Source organism: Lepeophtheirus salmonis, chromosome 10 (assembly GCF_016086655.4).
Source record: "Lepeophtheirus salmonis chromosome 10, UVic_Lsal_1.4, whole genome shotgun sequence".
NCBI lineage: Eukaryota > Metazoa > Arthropoda > Copepoda > Siphonostomatoida > Caligidae > Lepeophtheirus > Lepeophtheirus salmonis.
Window position 1 is genome coordinate 5,191,503 of NC_052140.2, and position 22,151 is coordinate 5,213,653.

At 31.2% G+C, this 22,151-nt stretch overlaps 1 protein-coding gene across 2 annotated transcripts in view; it reads left to right on the plus strand.

The window, feature by feature from the left end:
* LOC121125449 (calmodulin-alpha) overlaps positions 1-21,369 on the plus strand; it is a 115,340-nt gene extending 93,971 nt beyond the window's left edge. Inside the window, exons 3-4 of one of the 2 annotated variants that reach the window (XM_040720650.2) lie at positions 8,121-8,232; positions 20,524-21,369. In XM_040720650.2, coding sequence (XP_040576584.1) covers positions 8,137-8,232; positions 20,524-20,889 — 462 coding nt within the window. In that variant the 5' untranslated portion in view covers positions 8,121-8,136 and the 3' untranslated portion in view covers positions 20,890-21,369. The remainder of the gene's footprint in view (positions 1-8,120; positions 8,233-20,523) is intronic. The other variant, XM_071891387.1, reaches the window with a different exon arrangement.
* The last annotated feature ends 782 nt before the right edge of the window (positions 21,370-22,151 follow it).

Below are 22,151 nucleotides of genomic sequence, written 5' to 3' on the forward strand. Positions count from 1 at the left end.
ATCGTCAAACTCTTCCCTCACCTTTGTAATGATGAATTATTTGGTATGAGCTTGCAAGTATTTTTTTTTTTTTTACTTTTTCGTGCAGTCTCCATGATGTAACCAGATTTATTTTGTGTTGGGCACCACTTCCAGACCTCCTTTCGACACAAATCCTGTCATTAATGGTCTTCTTTACGTTGCAATGAGTCTGTTGCTTGCCTTAGTCAAGCTTTGGATCACTGTTAGTGTGTATTCAACGCGAAGTTGAGACACAATTTGGATTCTTTTGTCTCTTTGAGACCCCATTTATCGATTGATTGTTTTATTTTTTTTGTGATGGGTGTCAATGGAACCTTATTCCTCTCTTTTATAAGTTTCCAGATTTCAACTACGCACCCCGTATTCATATGCAAAGTTTGTACGTAGGAATTTTGATAAAATGAGATCATTTTTTTCCTTATAAGAAAAAATGAATAGATATATGTATAATGTGTAATATTAGAAATGCAAATTCTAAAAATAAATATTTTAAATACTATAGAAAATAAATTATTTTTTGCCATATTTAATTTATACTACATACGTATATTTCACATCAAAAAAGTAAGAAATATTATATTTTACATACCATATACTTTACTATGTACATAAATAACGTTTATTTCATCAAATGTGAATAGCTTTAACCATTTACAGATGTACAGGGGTGGGCATAAGTATCTAGATAACATTTTCAAGTAAGTTTAAATATTTGTGTGTGGCATTTTAAGGCAAAAAGTGTATTAAATATGAAATCTAAATTGAACAATTATCTGTAGAATATAATCACTCTCGACATTGATCACCAATCATTACTGTCAATGGTGATCGATTATTTCTGACGGGAACTTGGTCTTCATCACAAGAGGAACATTTCCTCTTGGGCCGTCCAACTGTCTTTCTTTGGATTGTCAGCAGCGTCGAAGGTGAAGTTTGACTCATTACTGAATAGCTTTATGATGCCTGGATTTTATTTACAAACTTGGCAAAGTTATTTGCCTCTTTACAACCTGATGTATGTCATCTTCGTTCTAAGAAAGTGACGCCTTCCTATCTACTAGGACTTCAAGCCAAGGTCGTCCTAGATGGCCCTGGCCACCGTATCCTACTAGATAGATATCCTCCAAGCATAAGCAGTAATTGAAATTCAAGAATTTGCATGGATGGTCCTCTTGAACACAGCCAGAAAGAGACTTGTCCGCGTTTTGTTTTTCTGTGAACCACATAAGAAAAATACCTTTGCCTTCTTCCAGTCGCTTTCGGACGTCATACAAAATAATTCTAGCATAATTTTGTAACCTTTGTTTGCTGGCCACAAACAATTAAGTACTGACTTTACAGATGACATCTTGCTGCTTTATGGTGAAACTGAACAGATTAAGTATAAAAACAAAAGTTGTAAAGTTGTTGTCTATGGACAGTACTTTCGGTTGAAGTTAGAGATTAGCAAGAAAAACGCTCTGCATTTAAAAAAATATCTATTAGAAATAGTCTGGATACTTTTGCCGGCCCCTATATGGGTCTAGCAAAAAGAAGTGACGAATCAGGGGAATCCTTTTTAACGTTTTGTTTATTTATCTGTTTAATATCTACAATTATTATTCAAAATACAAAGCAATACAACCTTCCAATCAAGGCCTAAAGGACTTGCATAGTTTTAGTATATATGGTACTCCTCAGACATGTTGTTCCATTCCTTTGCAATGGAGGGTGTACACTATTGGCATTTTTATGATAAATGCAACAGGCTCTAGCTTCCACTTGCTGTCATATACTGAAGTCAAATGGATTCCAGTTTGGGGTGATGGTGGCCAAAACTTTTTTCGAATTTCAATTTCTTTCTGTTCTTGTAAGGTAGTCAACATGTGGATATCGAACTTCCAAATGCCTTTTAAGCTCAAATATATCTTGAACAAGTTGTTCATAGTCTTCTCAGTTATGTATCTTGCATGCCTCATTATTATTGTTGAAGGATTAGATTAAATAATAGAGTTTATTTCCTTGATCTTGGGTTTGGTAAGGACTTTTCAGAGTTTTACACTGCCTGTTTCTAAAGTTCAAGTAACTTCAAATATATGTATAATGTTGTTATCAGTGTTCAATTAAACTCTAAAGATCTTGTCTATGTCAACAAATCTGTCTCCAGTACAAATCAACGTCTATATTTTTTATCATATTTCGGACATCCTAAGGACAGATAAACAAGGGCCTTTTAAATTAATCCATATCAGTCCAAAAACTTAGTAAAATGTTGTCTTTCATGACGTCACTGAACTATATTTCATCTTTTTTTAAATCAATTTTAGTACTAGCAGTCCAAATGACTAGTCGTAACCACTAAAAAGACAGGTACGAAAACTGGAATCAAGAGAAAAAAATAAGAACTGAGACAACACTAGGTTAAAGAATCTAAACTGAAAAAATATATCGGACAAATAAGCATTAAATTTTTTATGGGGGTATAAATGAAGAAAGTGTGCCATAAATCAGGATTTGATATATTCACCAACCTTTAAGGACCGTAGCTAATACAGTACCAAAAAAACTAGGTTATTTCACCCCACTCACTCCTTCTTAGGACAGTGAGAGTAATGATAATCACTGAAAACTTTGTTTTGAAGGTGTGTGTGTGTTTTGCTAAATACTGACATAACATATAATACACAAAACAGATGAGAAGTTGAGTTTGCATATTATTATTTTTCTACCCCTTGCCCTATTCGAATACGTATATTATATATCCATTAATTAAGAAATTATAATACATATTACCCAAATAATCATGAAGAAATACGATAACAATAACCAACTATCCGTATAAAAAATTAGAATCAAAAAATAAAAAATGCCACCAAAAATGTAAGAATTGAAAAGAATTAAGAGACTGTTTTTATTTGAACTAATCTAAACTCTACTTCTGCTATTCTTTGTTAATTGTTAACATTCTTATAGCACGCCCCAGAGATAAGTGTTAAGAGCTTAGACATAACCATCGATGCCAAACTAAGTTTTTCGATGGTTACTTCGAAGCCATATTGGTAGAGGTTCATGTGGATCAGGTTAATTCCAATATTCCCCGTCAGACCAATCTGAATTTTCTTTATTATTCCTTTAACAGTCTTACACACGGACTATGTGAGAAAATTCATTGATGGTAATCTCCACTATGTGATCGAGCATAATTAAATTGCCTCCCAATAAAGAGGACTCCTGACGATGTTCGATATTTTCAATAAATTTCCGCTGAACTAAGGATTGGAGGCCATCAAAATGAAAAAAATCAGTATAAGGTTATTAAAAACGCTTCCTATAATGAGAAAACTGCCCTCAAATACCCAACCTCTGAAAAATTATCAGAAGACAAACAGACAGTGCTTCTAGACAACATCCCCTCTGTAGAAAATACAGAGACCCATAAAGACGTTGGTACAATATATAATATAACATCTGTTTCATAGAATGTGAAGAAGACTTCGAAGGATATCAATCAAGATAACAACAAATCAAAATTAATCTTTTGTTTCTGAAATGAAACTCTTTGACTCAAGGACTGAGAGATATGCTGAAGCTTGTTCACATAAGAGTACGGGTAACTCATCAACCAGAACATAAAAGATACCTAGGATATGGTACAATCAAACATCTCCAAGAGAAAGTGAAGATCATGACATCAATCCCACCATTGACCTCTAGTATGGACGAAATAGGTTACGCTCCCCAAAAGAGACCTTGAAAGTCCCATCACATCGATCACGAGGAAAATGCAATCAATAATATTGCGAGAGCTAATTCCTCAATGGAAACACTTTACCCTTTGCATAAGGATTGTTTATTTGGTATGGGGGAACAAATATGTTTGCAAGCACCTCCTCCAACACTTCAAAAAGTATATATATTGCTACTTGCAATAAATTAAGTTTTTGATAAGATATCAAACTGTCCAAAATCATCTAATCGTTCATGTATGTATAGACTTGTACCTAGGGCTATGGTTCTAAATAACTCATCTCATCAATATGTAGAAGATGTACTATAGGAATTAAATAACTTTTATCTCAAAAAATATATATTTTACATGGAGATATTATGTGTTAAGAAAAACTATTTATGTCTCGGTTATAAAGTTGTTTTTTTTTTTTTTTTTTTTTGCTATATCAATAAAATCGTTATGCTATGTGTGTTCAATATATGCCTAGAAACCAAACTACCTATTTCCCTTAAAGCAAATGATATTAAAATGGACATGTATGTACATATTTTTATTTTTTGAGTAGAAGCTAACAACGTACAAGTTTGACTGACATATGCTTAACATTTTATGTCTAAATAAGGATATCTTTAGGATTGTAAATCTGAAGCTCTGTTGAGCATGTTATTTTTTGTTGTAAATCCAACTTGAAAAGTTTTTTTATTTATTCACTAAAGCAATTATCCTTATTGAGGCGAGAATATTTGATAATAAAGGTTCGACACGAGTGTGAGTGTCATTGCAAGACGAAGAGTAATGCTGACGATTTGTTAAAAAGTTTAGTTCCCTGTTGGACTCAGAGTTGAATAAATCCGCATACATATCTTTGCATAATGATATCCTCTAGGAATTGTGTTAATTTATTTTATCTCACAGCTGCTCGCAGCTAATTTAATTTAAAATCATAACATCTTAGCTGCTTTCCTCCCAAAAAAATTTCAAATTGTTGAATGTCCATGCTAACTTTCGGTTATTATCTATTTTACAAACAAAAACTGACTACGATTTACCAGATGGTCCATTGAAATCAGATCACTTACTAATTCATTAAGTAATGTAGGTTGAGTGTTGTAAATAAATCCCCATTCCCATATGTTAAAGAAGAAACAATTAGTAACAAAATAAAATAAACGCACAAGTTGAGAAAATGACACTTGAACGTGATTGACGAATTTCTATTCCCACACTCTATGCAGTTGGGCATCTGCAGGACCACCGTCTAGACCGTCAGCAAGTCTGAAACGTTGGAGACGAAGAAGAGCTCTGTCAAAAGTGCTACACTGGACCTGGAGGAGGTAAAGAAAACGGCCCAAGCCAATCCCCTTTAGTTCACGAGGGCCTATACAAGAGATCACAAAAGATTTTATATTAGACTCTCCATAGAGCTATAAAAAAATGATGGGAAAGAGCCTTGCAAGGATGGAGATACGCCCCTTGACACCAGAAATAAAATAAACGCATCTCCTCTGTTACAAGACTCTTTTTTTGTCACCCCCCACCCCTACAGCCCTGATCCCAACACCCTCGACTTTTGAGTTCATGTCGAGGGGAAGGCCTGCAGAGTGTCCGTCATCCAAACACCGAAACCATCAAAGCCTCTTTTGCCAGCACTGGAACACCATGACAAAGGAGTATATCCGCATCGGGTACCAGGTCTTCTACCGCCTCCTGTAAGCCATCATTGTAGCTAAGGTCAGCTACATAAATGATTCAGAGAGTTTAGACAAACATCTACTTATAGTATTAATTTTGTTGAAATTCTATTGTTAATTAATAAATTATATCTTTTTTAAGTTTAAAATTCAATGTGTTGATATTTTAATGGACCATCCGATCCAAGCTCAAGTATTGAATATGAATTTACAAATTGGCAGTAGGCAATAATATGTGTATTAGCTACCTCATTTTTCTCAATTTTTTCATTTTCTAATTAATCGATTCGGTTTGATGCTTAACAACTCGACTCGTCTCAATGGAATCAGGATGACATAAACCTAGAATGGTTTCATATTAGGATAACACAAAGCTATGAACTATTACGCAAAACAAAGACAAAATGATCAATATTTCTCAAAATATAGTCGGCTACGTAACGACTTTTTAGTCCGCTAGGGTTTTTGCGTATACTTTAATTATTTTCATCAACTCAATTTATGAATGTTCGATTCACGAGCACTCCATAGGCCAAAAGATATGCATTAATTGTAAGGACTTCAATGGCCCTGTCAGATGGAGTAAGGCTAATACTATAATCTTTATTTATACTTAATCAGTGAAGCTCGATCTTATCAATAAAAGGAGCATTATAAAAAAAATATTGTTTTATAAATTATAATTCTGATTACATCAATTCAATAACCCAAAAACATATTTTAATTTTTTAAGATATTAATTACAGGATTGCTGTAAATCGATTCTCTCTTATACTTAGGAGCTAAATATTTATAAAATAAAAAAAGGGATTGAGTTGCAACAATTTATTAATAAATCTCTTAAGGAATTAATTAATATTGCGGATCTATTTATTATAAGTTAGAAGAGGTAAAAATATAATTTTTTCCATTTCCTAATCCATTAATATAAAGATTGTTTTAATTACATTCTTTCTTTCTTTTAATAATAATTCTACTTATTAAAAAAATGGCTCTTTTTTTTTTTTGTCAAAAAAAAAAAAGTGATTAATTATTAAAATATAGCCTTTATATTAATATCCATGATAAATATTTATGATGCAACATATTTAACTTAAGTTTGGTATGTAGCATTATTGACAGTAGACCAACATAGAAATGAAGTTTTAGCTCTGTAAGTTAATCTAACTCCAAGTTCTGCGGCTTTAAAGATGCCCTTAGTTTTTTAGCTTCAATTTTTTAAGTATTTGATTTTGTTAAATTGTATACGTATATTTGAAGGTAGATTTTAAAAAAACTGAGGAGTAGAAAGTTGATGGAATTAGAAATAAAAATCCAAACTTTATTTATATGCTTGGCATAAAAAATTGAAAAAAAGTATTTTGATCGAAAAATATATTAGACACATTTGTAATCAATTTCGATTATGAGTTTGGCATAGTAAGGGTGTTTAGTCTTTAGTCTACTGTAATAAATATTAGCTATGAAAATGGAATTAACAGTAATACCCTGAGAGACAGTTAACTAGTCAAAAGGGTAAATATGGAGAAAAATATGGAGCAGGGTACTCAAGCACTCCAATCACTGTTAAAAGTCTTCCGAATTCGAAAATAAAAGTTATTTTCTTAATACACTCCTTACAAGTACATCAATGGGATAGCCACTTCCCCTTGAAGCCATGGAAATCCCTAATTAAATGCAGAAACCAGTCTACTCCTAAGACTTGGATATATTTTGATCTAACAAAATCACATTTTTTACAACATTAATTTATAAAACTAAAGCAAGATCCTAAAACATTCTATAAGAATAACAGCACCGATTTAAAAAAATGTCATTAAAAAGGAAATTATTCTTTATAGCTTCAATGGAGATAACTTTTATTATTTATTCAGCAGAATTTTCCATATTCCCCTCCCTTTACTCTCCAAGCCATCACACTCTGCCCATAAATGAATCTATAGCTCCAAACAGTCTGGATGATGCATCTTCTACCAGTCCCAAGATCATTAAATGCTTCCTTAAGGGAATATAGCCTCTAATGAAGCCAATTATAATTCTTATAGATGATCGCCTTTTTAAAAAAAAAATTCTATTCTGAACTAGGACCCTGAACTAGGCCCCTCCAAAAAAAAATAATTCTTGTCGACACGTTGTTTCTTCTATCCATTCCTGTATTCATGTCATCCATATGTACTAATCAATCTCAAATAATACGTACTTATGGGAGTTTTCACTTCAGATTCTTCAATCATAGTTCCACCATTCTTGGCAAGCGCATCATCATATTCATTCTTACATGTTGGTCAAATATTTTATACCAGTCTCTTGAGATCATAAATGATTGAAACTAATCAATAAATTTGATCTATTAAGAATTGTGGATTTCTAAATAAGATGGATGAAAATTAGATGGAGACTTGATAAAAATGGAAAATTTATGTATTAATTTAGCAAATATGACGCAAAAACTTGTATTTTTATTCAGTTGTGTACTTTGGGCGTCATTAATTTTAAGTGCACATTGTTTAATTATCGAGTAATAACCATGTCCAATTTCTCCCACCGTCCAATACCTCTCTGATATCTCTTTTATAAAGCTGTTTTAATCTTTTTGCATTCATTTATAATATAAATGGAGCAGATTACTTAATTTTGTATTTGCTTTAAGTTTTGAAACTTATTTCATGTTTAATACGATTCTTTTCTACATATTTTAGGAAGAAAATTTAAAAAATGGCAACTGAGGAATTAACTGAAGAGCAAATTGCTGAGTTCAAAGAAGCGTTTCTCCTTTTTGACAAGGATGGTGATGGAACGATTACGACCAAAGTAAGTTTTTGACATGTTATTTGATATTTTATATAATTTTCTAATACAATTATGTATAATCCTTTCTGAATAAAGGAATGGAGAAAAATCGAAAATTCTCAATTATTAGAATATGTGGTAAAAAGGCAAAAATAAAGGAAAGAGAAAATTTATTTTATTCATTCATGTATAAAACATGGACGGTAAAGTCTCACCATCAACTCATAAATGGCAATTATTTTTTAAATTCACCTCATTTTCAGTTAGTACCAACTTTCAAAAGACTGTTGTCAAAATTTTGTGACAATTTGTCGTTTAGTTTGTGTCTAATTGTGTTATGTGTGACGATAATTCTGTTATTTCCAAAACAATGAATTTTATAAAAAAATTGTGCTTTTATTTTACACTACTTCTTGATGGCAAAAAATACTTTACAAACTAGGCAATGGCTTCAAGAGTATTATGGGGACTCTGCTCCTTAAAGCAAATAATAATAGTTTAAAAAACCTATTTTGAATGAAAAAAAAAAGAGTTTTCTTTGTTTTTCAGCACAAGTGTTACAAACAACCCCATGTTTCATATACATGTTTGAGTCAATTATAGGCTTATTATTGAAATAATTGTAGGATGAATTTCAATACCCCAAAATGTTACTATAGTTTGAAAATTTTATTTGATTGTAAGAGGCATAAATAGAACTCAATATGGTCCGTTTCAAATAAAATATATAAATTTCTCATCCTTTTTTTGTTAAGACCTATTTTGGCTTCTTTAATTGCGATTTGTAACGCTTCCAAAGGATTAAATATAATAATTTGCTGATAGGAAGGGACGCTGATCACTCTTCAAAGAATACAAATGTAATACACTTCATTTTGAGAAAAATCCTTTCTAGCACGTTATTTTCTTTACGGGTCACATAAGAAATTTTACTTTTAAGTACCTTGAATCTACATACATTTTTAGAGATTTGCAAACTTTAATCAAATTGACGAATTTCAAGAATCCTGAATAGATCTTAATTTTTTCATATTTGAGGTAAAACATGATTTTGACTATGAGAGTAAAGGTTAGTTTATAATAGGGTTTTTTCAGTGAAATGACATATTGTATCATAAATTGAAGAAATGTCATTTTGGAAGTTTAAAGTTGATATATATGTCTCCACTTATTTCAGTTTTTGGGAACAAGAAAAATCCAGATTGTACGATGACTTTTTTTAGTACTAAGACCTGTGAAATGGGAGAAATTATTTTTTTAAATCCACCTTTTACAATTTTTCCTTTGTTTTTTGTATGGTCAAGATGATAAAACATGCTATTCATCATAAATAATGTATAGAAGGCATGATACTTCTAAAATTTAATCTTAACTTTATATTTACTTGATTTTTAATCCATTCATTTAAATAATGTTAAATAATCAGAACTTAACCAATATTTTGTATAATAAAGTTTTTATAATAAGTAATGACCCAAACCTATAGCTCTAAGTATCAAATTAAGTACTTACAGGATACTCCCCCAATGCAAAATTATACACTTCTATTATATGAATATATAGGCAAAGTATTGAACGAACACATCAACAACTATAAAGAATGTTGTTAACCTAGTTTTTTTATAAATTATTATCATAATATAAAAAACTGGGATATGAGGGGAATAGACCTATGCAAGGAGTCAGAATAAATCCAAATGCTGCATTATGCAAAATTGGCGGTGTTTGAAACCGGGTTATAATACTGTCCACCATAGATATTAGAGGTCTCACTCGATTCCCAAAATAAAATAAATGAAACAAAGATTCCACAGCTTTCTTTGCATCAAAAACATTGACGGTCCGTTTTATTCGACTTGCTGGCATGTATCAAGAATGCTATCAACCTGTATCGAAACCACTTCTATGAACATATAATTAAGAGATTTTATTGAATTATTTTCTAGTTGATTGCTTTTTTTTCATATTAAGGTTTTTCCAACGCTTGGTGTTGATTTTTTTTTTTTTTTTTTCGGTCACGATTTTTTGGTTTCTTTTTTCTTTCCACTCAACGAATTCCTATAAAAGAAGGAATTTGTGGGCCTTGTATGAAATAAGAAGCACGTGTCAAGGAAGTGACCCCTGTATGAAAAATCCAATCTGCAATATTTCCTGTAAATATTTTCAGCTCACATTTTGATGTTATGCCATATTTTTTATAATACTCTTACAGTTCTAAGGCACTGGGGGGGGGGGGGGGGCTTTTAGTTGAGTAGTTCATCAGGATCAAAGGCAATGAGAGTACCATCAACAGAAATTTCCCAAGAAACTTCCATTCTATACCAACAATTACCCAATGTCTTTATAACTTTAAAAACTTCCTTCGATACAGAAAATATATTATCTGAAAATCCATATCCAGTTATAAATATATTAATTGAAATAGATAAATTCCTTTGCAAAAAAATATTAAAGAAATTACATGGAATGACTTTTTAAATAGAAAAAAATCATGATAAGTAAATAGATTTATTTCTTATCTTTTCGTCACGATAATGCAACCTGAGCACTTACCACCGACGCTTAATTGTTTTTAAATAAATATATTTCATCGTAATCATGTTGGGTGTGTAAAAAAAGAAACATGGTAATTTTGAAAATGATCGAAGTTGAGCAGCTTAGCTGTCATGATGTTTCATTAGATTACCTGTTAACAACAATGCGAGTACAGAAATAAACATAAATTCAATTTCCTAATTAGCAACTCCCTAGGTTAGAAATATTCAAATGTCGATCCTTAATTCTACTCTAAGTCCACAAATAACTTCTTAACCAATCCTCAGTATAAATAAACTATATTTCTTGATAGCAGCTTCAGAAAATAAAAGCATTTCTTAGCCTATCAACAGCAAAAAAAAAAGTCGCACTCCAAAAAAAGATTTGGATGTAAATTGGACAACCCTAGGTATTTCAACTATAATGCCTCCAAAATGTATGTTTGATTCAGGTGCAAGTGTTAATTTACTAGCTTCATATGGGTTTGGATTTTCTGAAATTCCCTTTTTTATATATATTTTACACTATTGCGAAGGAACGATCCGACGCTACATTTTTTTAAAATTTTGTTAACTTTATTTAAAATTTTGAAACATTTCTTGGCAAAACGAGTTGATTCCAAACTTTTAATGAAAAAATAGAGCTTGTTCACTGATTTTGTTTGTTGAACACTTCTAGGAAAAGATTTATTCGAAATATTACTTGAAACATGGCTAAATTTTATTTTTTCTTATTTAATTTTTGCCAATTCTAATTGGGCTTCGGCTGTTATGGAATATTATGATGGCCGCAAAGATGTAAAAGTTCGCAATTTAATAGACACGTGGTTTATGGCTCTTGGGTAAAATCTTTGTAGTGAATCGGGTATATTTTTTTAATAGTCATTAATAAATATTTTATTGACACATTTATTTATTTTGATATTAATTATAGGAGATCAAGAATAAATCTTCTTTAACACAAGTAGAATAAAATAAAATTGAACAAAAACTACAATAAATCCTAAAAAAATCTGAAAATATCTTAACAACATAGATTAATGAACTACATCTATATAAAGAATAATTTTTTATGAAAATATAAAAAGATTGACTTGTCTTTTTTTCTCAATGATCATTTGAAAAATAGAGAAAATTGTATTTTTTAAAAGAACCTCCACAAATCAAATATGGACATGTAGGATTAAAAAGGCTATAGAAATCATTAAAAAACAAATAGAACCTTCCTTATATGTATAAGGTGTAGTAAAAAAATATCTTAGAACCTTTTCATTTTCAAAGGATTATCCATTAAAAATTAATCTATATCTCCTTGACAATCAAAAAAAGTTATTACATGAGGGTAGGATTCGACGATTTCAATCATTTTATCCATATTTTCGACAATTGGCCTTGCAGAGCGTCATGCATTTTTAACATCAAAATTAGCAGAACGTAATCCACTAAGCCAAAATTATACGTGATCAGCTATTAGAATATCAAGAGCATAAACACTATTCATTTTTTCAGCCTCCTGATTTGCATTTTCCACCCTGTTGGAAGAAAAACTGTACAATATGGGATATTATTTCTGTGCCGGTGTCCAACTTTGATGAATGCTCAAGCAATACAGGGTCAAACCAACACAAAACTGTCAAAAAAGTTAACGTAGAAAATCTAATCTTTCAAACACCATCTAGAGTATACTGATGACAGTTATGCAACACGAGATACACATTAAAAAGCCATCTATTTAGTAAATACTTTGTTGTTGTTTTTACTAAACGTATTATATAAATTAAAAAAGAAGAGCTTGTACTTTTATCTTTGATCCTGAAACCGACCTTGCCAACGTTTTTTAGTATATAACGCAATATGTCACAATAGATAAATCTTTATATTATTACATATATAAAATATTAATACTACAGGTGTGCGCGTCTAAAACTGAACACTCCTTTAAATTTTACGCCATGCACATATTCGTGATTTTATTGAGTTGAAACCGGTTCATACTTCGAGGCAAGGGTCTTGACTAGTTATAAACAACACTCCAGCTAAATCTAAATAGCAACAGAGAAACAACAGCCGATAATATGGAGAGACGTCGAGTCGTAATTTTGGAACTTTCCACGCGGGGAAAAACACCCACTGAAATTGCTGAGGTTATGAACTGCAACTGCACCACCGTTTACGGCATGGTAGCCAAAGGACTTCTGAGGCGACCACAAGATCTAAGTCGAAGCCTCGAAGGTCGGACGAAATGGTTGCTGTCGTGAAAAAGTCTGTCAAGGACAAGAGAGGCAAGGTCACCGTCAGCAGCCTCTCCAGGGAGTTCAACGTCAGCAGAAGGACCATGGACCGGCTAGTTAAGAAAGATCTTGGCCTTAAGGTCTACAAGAGAACCCCTCGTCAAGCCCTCAAGACGTAAAATTTAAAGGAGTGTTCAGTTTTAGACGCGCACACCTGTATTTGTATGATCAGTTCACAACACTTGCTAAAACAAAAAGGCTTAAGAAACTTAGACTAGATTTTTTTTAGTTAAATGTATACTCAAAAAAATTCAGACCATTTGCAATCATAATTTGCTGAAATATTGCCATATGGGAAAAAACTACAATTCAACTTTATAGGGAAAAAAGAAACCAAAAATTACTATAATTGTTTCCAATATACTTTTAGTAATTACAATGGTGAAAACTGTTGTTAACATTTTTTTAATAAACTATATAAAATATAGTCTATAAAGTTGTGTGGTAATATTCAAAGCATTTTGTATGGAGATTCAAGTCACATTTTTTGCACCTTACATTTCCTACATAGCTTTGCCTGGACACAGGAACTCTTAGAAAACGTATTTTACCCCTGTAAGTTTGATTATCCAAAAGAAATATAATAATGAAATAATATTCTTTGAATAAACTCGTTGATTTTCTGTGGAGTTAATTGTTTACCAATACTCACTTCATTATATCTTTCAATTTTATAAGCAAAATATTCATTCTATGATCCACGGCTTCTTGTGCCTCACTTTTCCGTTCAATTGTCTCAACAAGTTACTGATGCAAGATACCCTCGGATCTTTGCTCGTAAAATAATTGTTAAAAAATATCTTATGTCCATGATTTGCTCAATAATTTTTTCTTAATGTGAATTATAAGTGTCTTCTATTTACTTGCTCAGTCCTTTGTCTCTAGGGTGTTGTCATGACTGTGAAACTAGTATAAGATGTCCATAAATCAATGTCGTCTCATATTATCTGAAAGGAGCTTTGGAACATAGTTTTGTGATGACTTGTGTTTTCTTTTATTGATTAAAGGGCATGTTGCAGAGAGAATTAATCCTCCTAGAAAGACTTTCAATTGACTAATAAATGTATCGAGATTTTATTATTTTGAATTGCATAAAGATTGTTTGAAAACAATTTGTGAAAGGAGTTCTTCACTAAAAAAAAAATAATTCAAAAAATTCATGTCATTTACTGAATGACAATGGTACATTAGATGTAAAAACTGGTTGAGAAATATGATATAATCTTTCAGCCAATGTCTTCATCTTTGTCTTGTTTAATATGAGCTGGGGATTGTAAAAGAAGTCCACCCAAACGATCCAAATATTATACGGCTTCTTCATCAGACTTGTCACTGTCGCCATTAGATATATTATTGACATTTAGAAATGCCATGATAATATCATTATTTGATATAGCTATATATCCAATATGTCAATGATTTCATCAATATTCAAACTTCATAGTGATACTTCAGAATATAATGCTATAAAATATATAAGAATAAAATAGACTATGACGCCGAAATGTAGAAATAGATTATGTCTAATTTGCATAAATCCTTTATAAAAAATAAATACTTAAGACTTCTAAAAATGATCTAAATAACGTTCATAATCAGTTTAAATGCATGTAGAAAAATCTCAACTTCGGTACTAATGGTTTAAGGCAAAAAAGAAACTAAATGTGATAAAAGTTCCACTTCACTACCCATTACCCATTATTACACATCACTAAATAAATAAGATCCAAGTAATTGCAATTTTTTTTTATTCATATTTAAATAAACATTTCAGTTTATAATTAGGTCTCTAGAAAAAAAGTTATACTAATGAAAACAGTTCTGATATTTGAGACATATAATGACTAATAAAATTACTCGATTAAAATGTATGTACATATTTTTGAAATCCTTTAAAAAGATAAATTTAAAAGCACGGCTTTTATATTGAATAGGAACTAAATTGTGAAATTAATTAAGCAACTAAAAACTATTAGAAAAAAAATCAACAAATATGTGAAATTGATTCATTTTGAAACTTTCTAAAATTGCAAACCAATCGACACTTTAAACTTTTATCTGAACAAGAGGCATAATATCTTAATAGATCTCCAGCATAGTCCCATGAAGTTAAAACAATATTAGAAATCTAGATATACAAGAATGAATATCTTGCTGCATCCGCAATTATTATTGTTAAAAGATTTTCTATTCTGATGGGCTTCACAATAGTTAATTTTTCTGCAATAAAGGTTTTGTGGCTTGAAATAACATGGTGAAATATTCGATTCTTACCATTATGGTTTTTCGAAGGGAGTCCAAATAACAATAAAGGGTTAATAAATGTATGTGTAATCTTTGGGGCATTCAGTGTGATAAATGCTCCTTTAATTTTGAAATTCGGACAACTGGCAAAATCGTGAATTGTCGAATTAAACATTTTACCACAATCCTGAATAGGAGGGTTGAAATAAGTGCAGTCTGATGAAATTTGAAAATGGGTAGTGAATTTTTCCCCATCCTTTATTTTCAAAATCGAGACCATAATTCTGTTTGACCACTGAATGTATAAAATAATATGTAACATATAGTTTTAAACTCAAACAAGAGGCTGTTACGTCATTATTTATGAGGAGGAGACGGAGGGAATTGTCAAATGATAACTTTTGACAGGAAATATAAGGGGTATTGGAGATGTAAAACGCATACAGTGGAACTGTGAGATAAGATCAATGACTTTGTTATTGGATACAAACAAGATATTTTTGTAGAGTGCGAGGAAAAGCCGCCTAACAATTTTTGAAATTAGTTTGGTATGATTTTTTGAATTGTGCAATTTGTTTTTATCAGTGCTATGATGTAATCAATCGTATTCTCATGAAATTGGGAATTGTTAGCATTGTTCTAACTTAAGAGCCATCGGGCAGATTAAAAAAATATGATTCATGTATGTCACCGTATAGCTCATTAAGAAAAGAAAATAAGTTTTTTGTTCCTCTGAGGTCATTATGACCCTATTTTTGACCGAAATAAAACATCATTTTTCCTTCTGTCTTTCTGTATCTCTCTCCTTCTCTCTGTCTCTCCCCTATTCTCTTTTCCCTCTGTATCCCTCCCTCGGTTTCTTTTTTTCTACCCTTATTCTTTGTTAATATTCTCCATTATTCAGCCCAGAAATGCGGGCATCCTCTCCAAGTATATTTATAAAATAAACAATTTATGCAAGTATCTACATATATAACGTGTTTGATATTTTTGGGGCGAAGCTCTTGATACCCAAACTACTAAAGGTTCAACCATACTCAAAGTCACAAAATTAGTTTATCTAACAGTGATCCTTAGAGTTGTATCAATTCATTATATGGGACTTAAAACTGGCCCCATCTGACGTACCTTCCCTGCAGTCAGTCTTAGAAAATAAAACCAAATTTTAATGCGTTGTCTTCATTTTCCTTATTAAAATGTTCTAGTCAAACTTTAAGGGTGTTTCATATAAGAGAATAGTTTTCCATGATAATTAATTCAGGCCGAATTGAAGTCTTTATTATCATTTTAAATATTGAATCTTTGATAATTGAGATTGACTGATGATGGCCCTAAACTTATATCTGTAATTACGTTAGTGGGGCTGGAACCATAAGGAGCAAAGAGCAATTGAATTCATCACCTTTTTTTAAATTTGGAAGTGATCTAAAAAAATAAATTGTGTTTACTCTAAAATAATTTAAATGTCATAATTCCAGGACTTTTTTTTAAAATTATCATTTTTCTAAAAAAAGATTTATATCTTTATATTGTTCATGGATTATTTATTCTTCACAAAAAAAATAGATCAAGCATATTTAACATAATGAAATAATACAGAAAGTAAGAGTAAGTTCGGAAGTAGATGTATATCATAAATTTAAAAGTTTAAAAATGATCCACCTCAGTTATTGCCACCATCCCCATTTGCATTCCTTTGAAGCACAAAACATTGAAAAACAAATTTCACAAATGATTACTAAAAACATGTAAAGTCGATATTTTTTTATTTGGTCCAGTTCAGTTCAGCCATAAGACCAGTCATTAAGAATGCCAATACCAGAACTAATTAAACAAAGAAGAAATAAAGTTGAATGACGTTATCAATTACCGAACTTGATAATTTTTGAGGACTGATATGCAGGGCTGAACTCGACCGGACCATGCATATATACAATTCCAAAAAAATTAAATATAACTTTTTTGTTTCTTTTTAAAAAAGTTCGGAAACCTTTTGTCAAAAAAGCCCAACAAGTAATGTCCTTTGCCCCCCCAAAAAAAAAAAAAAATATATATAGCCTGCGTATACACTTGCAAATCCATTTCGGTGCTGATGGCTTACGTCTTATTTCAAAGATTGTACAGGGTGGTGTAGATGAATGGGGAAAAATTTTAAAGGTTTATAACAAACGAACTAGATAAGGTAGAATTTATTTTTTTATTATTTGAAACTTACTTTTAATGAAATTCAATTATTCATAATGAGATCAGCCTCTCTTGATAACCTCAGCCTCACGAAAACATGGTACATGCCTCATGATCAACCCTCTCTTGAGATTGAAATGGCAGGTTGTTTGGATGCCAAAAATCTGGGCTTCAGGACATTTTGTGGCAAATACTTTCTACACTTTATGGCCTTTTGTGTTGGTGCACTGTCTTGCTGGAGGTTGTTATTTCTTCCTTGGGCTACTTCATGTAATCAGGGAATGTTAATTAAAAGTACCAAGCCAGTACCAGTACTATGGCAAAGTTGTATCCTTTGAGTATCAACTTTGGCTTCCTTCAATATAACAGGATGTTCAATTAAAAAAACCTTGGTATATTTCATTGTATGACCATGTGAATGCATTTTAAGATTCAATAACATAATACAGTTTGACTGAATTTAATAAAATAGTAATAATAATAGTTTAGTAAAAATCTTACTCATTTTCTTGAAAAAGTCTTTAAAAAGTAACATTTATTCTACTTAAGAGCCATCTAGCGATTAAAATATATTGTGTGAATTTTCATCTGGTGCACTGTATATAGTCATCCTTGACTCATATACCAATACAGTATAAAGAAATAAAATGGGGTATGTTATATAAAATTTAAAAAAATGTATGTGAATTTTGAATAATAACATTTTTTCTAAAGCTATTATTACTATCTTTTTATTCGTCTGGTGAGAACGTCTAACTATTGAGCGAGGAGCTATGTACGTGTGACTGTGCTAATGAAAAACAGAGTAACGCCAAGGATTTTTCGGGGAACTATTTTCTATATTACTAACGCAAAATGTGTCTGCTTATCGACTCCTAATAACTCAGAGCAATGTCGTGACCTACCACTAGTTAAACTAATAATAAGTCATTCTGGAAAGAATTATTCGAGGACTTGTTTTCCCAAATTGAACAAATTTTGACCTTTAAAATCTGCAAACTATTATGTATTCTATTTGCAAAAGAAGCAAGATTTAAAGAAAATCATGTTGAATGTCCCTTAATTAAAAAAAACCATACTTTTGTAACCAAGTAATTTTATCTGCTTAATCCTGTTGGCAAAAAGTTGAAGAGGAGGGATAAAATAACATATATATATTTTTTTTTGTTTTGCAAATATCCATATATTTTTTTAATTAATTTTCTTGTCTCCATAATACCAACTTTCATGCAACTATATTACAAATTATATTAGATTAAATATATTTCTTCAGCAATCATATTAATTAAAGTACGTCCAATAAAAGAAAATATCACAAATGAATTGTATTTCCATGTTTTTATTCCTTCATTCATTCACTTTATACGAGTACTTTTCTGGGTTGTTAGGTCACCCAAACATTAAAATAGATATTTTAGCAGTCATAAATCTTATTTATCCTTATATTAATTACACAGTGATGCTTAGAAGTGTATAAAAAATGTATCAGAAACCGGGAATTACTTTTTCTCGTTGGTTATGTGAACCTCCCTTTTTTTTCCCAAGCTGTTATTATTATCACTTAATTATTGAAGACAGAACATGCCTGCATAAAATAATAACTAGCGCGTGTGCTCATGAAAACGAAGAGTAACAATGTAACTATGTTCAGGAGGTAAAAAGGGCCGTTCTTGTTGTAATCAGAGTAGAAATGAGGATTGCCATGGAAGTAATGTCCTTACTATATAAGGAGTGGGATTTGTGTTTATGTATTTTCTCTTTAGGTTGCTTGTAGCGGATCTAATGAAACGCCAATGCAGCTAGGCTGCTCTCCCCAAATATACTTCTTATGTTTAGGGTGACCACCTTAATTTTCTGTTTCTATTATTTTTTAAACCGGTAGGACATATATTATGGATTACTAGTGATGCTATTCGGTTATACTCTGGGCATATTATAGAAAAAAAAGAAACATTAAAAATCAAAATGATAAAACTAACAATTTGAAGAATGTTTTGGATGAGAGTAGCCTGCCGTTTTATCAGATCAGCTACAAGTAGATGTGACGAGGGAGCTGGAGGAGAAGGAAATAAACAAGGGCATATACAATAATTACACCGACTTTGAGGCTTAATTCTCTAAGTCCAAGAAATACCTAATTACTCTGAACACTGCACCTTTAGTAATTTAGAAAGTCACACCCAAACGTTTGTACAACCGTTTTGACTCCGAGTATAAGCACTAAAAGAAACCGTGCTTATACCGTAGTACTCATAGCACATGTTGAGATCGAAGCAGAATTATAACAATAATTATTATTATTGTTATAACAAGAATAAGTAATAATAACACATGATTTCTTCACATATTTTGTGCAAACATAGAATTAAACAAAAATTCGTACATAAAGATATAATATCAATATTTTCTCTGTACAAATGATATTTTGAGTGTAAAAGGTTATTTATTTTATTGCAGTGACTCACTTTCTTAACTCAAAATCATATAACAGGCAGCGAACCCTATCAAGGGTCAGGGTTTAATAATAGTATATGTCTCGCACCTGCTTTATCCAAGAGCTTTTTTTCTTAACACAAATCCCATCCTTACATATGGTACTATAAGCACCAATGAACAAATTGATTACTTTCATATATACTCTTTAACATTTAATGTATGTTTTTCCTAACACTATTATAAATTATATCTTGTAGATGCTAGAGGATATATTATTTCTAAACTAAAACATTATTATCATACAAAACATATCCCACTCCTCTTCTATTTCTCTTTTCCTTAGTCAACGTGTGGGTAGATACATAATAAGAACACAATATCCTTTAAAAACATTAATTATTAACTTCATACTCTGTAAATAACTCAGAAACTGATAAAGTATTACTCCAAAAAATGGTAGAGGAAAATATATAATACACACAAAACATTAGAAGGATTATTAGTCTCTGGGGTGTATAAAGACCCCAGAGACTAATAATCCTCCGAAGTAACGGAGGTTTATAAATATTTTAAATACATTATTATATAAGTAAAGGATAATTCTTTTTTGTATTGTTTTTTAGGAGCTTGCCACAGTGATGCGATCTCTGGGCCAAAACCCCACAGAAGCTGAGCTTCAAGAAATGATAAATGAAGTGGATGCAGATGGAAATGGTTCCATTGAGTTTGAGGAGTTCCTTGCCATGATGGCCAAGAAAGTAAAGGATAATGAAAGCTCGAGTGATATCAAAGAGGCTTTCAGAGTATTTGATAGAGATGGTGATGGCTACATCTCCGCTGAAGAGTTGCATCAAGTCATGTCCACCCTTGGAGAGAATCTTTCAAGTGAGGAAATTGATGAAATGATTCGAGAAGCAGATCTGGATGGGGATGGAAAGGTCTGCTATGAAGAGTTTGCAACGATGATGAGTCATAAAGGAGGTGCTTGAAGAGCTACTAGCATAATATAAGCCCAGCTGACAACCAATGGGAAAAAGAATATGTACTTTGACAACGCAAACGTTCTTTCAGATCCAAATACATGACCTTATTCATTCTGAACTGCTCAAATAATATTGAATTAAAATTAATTAGTATTCATTTAACACTACGTCAAGACCAAAAACATATTTTTCGTGTTTATATATTTGTTTGTTTTTTCTTATGTAGTTAGTGAAATATTGTTATTTTTTTATAATTGCCTAACATTCGTAAATTGTATTTAGACGACTTGGAGTTACATCAGGACTGTATCCAACTTTAGTGTTCACTAGTGTTTCTGTAATTATTTAATTATCAACATAAGATATTCATTCATTCATTTGTTTTTATGCTGTTCTTAGACACAAATATGCTTTCAAAATTATATTGATATATACGACAAATTGAAACTTTTTAAATATATGTATTTGTTACGCTATCATTGAGAACCAAGGAGTTTTTTTATTATTAACTGACATTAAAACCTACTCAAAGATTCATTTATTTTTGCAATAAGTGTTGATCATATTTAGATTGTCTGGTAGCAAAATTAGGGCGAAATTTATGATAGTGAATAATAGAAATCCGGTTAATATTATGGATAGAAGGCCAAAACAATTGGGGCACATATTGATTAATCGGCAGACTATTTATGTTGCAGATGAAAACGTTCTAAATATATATAAGAAGGTGATTATCTAAGTTATTGGAGATACAAATCAATTAGTACTTCCTTTTCACTTTTGCTGTTTGATATATTGATACAACATTGGCATCTTTGTACTGATGCGAATAAAGTGGAATCATACTAAAATGATAATGAAGTCTGTTGTTCCCATTACGTCACAAATAGTTGTCTTTTCGATGATGTAATACCAAAGTTTTTAACAAGAAATACCGAAATGTATGTCCAGACTGAAATTCAAATCAATAAAATAACGTGGACCGGATCAAGAAAGCTTTTTTTTGGTAGTTTGAATTTTACTAAAAGATAATTGAAGACCAAAGTTAGAACGAATCGGTTAAGATTTTAAGGTTTTGCGACCGGTTTAAAATTTCCAGATATAAATTCAACACTACTAGATACTTATATAAAGAGTAGAGATATGTTTAATATACTGTTAAAAAGCATAGGCTTACAGCTATATATATAGGGATATTTTGTTTCTTATGAGGGTACGGGTAAATATAGAGGTAGAAGAAATTGTATTCAATAAATTTAAAAAATGCA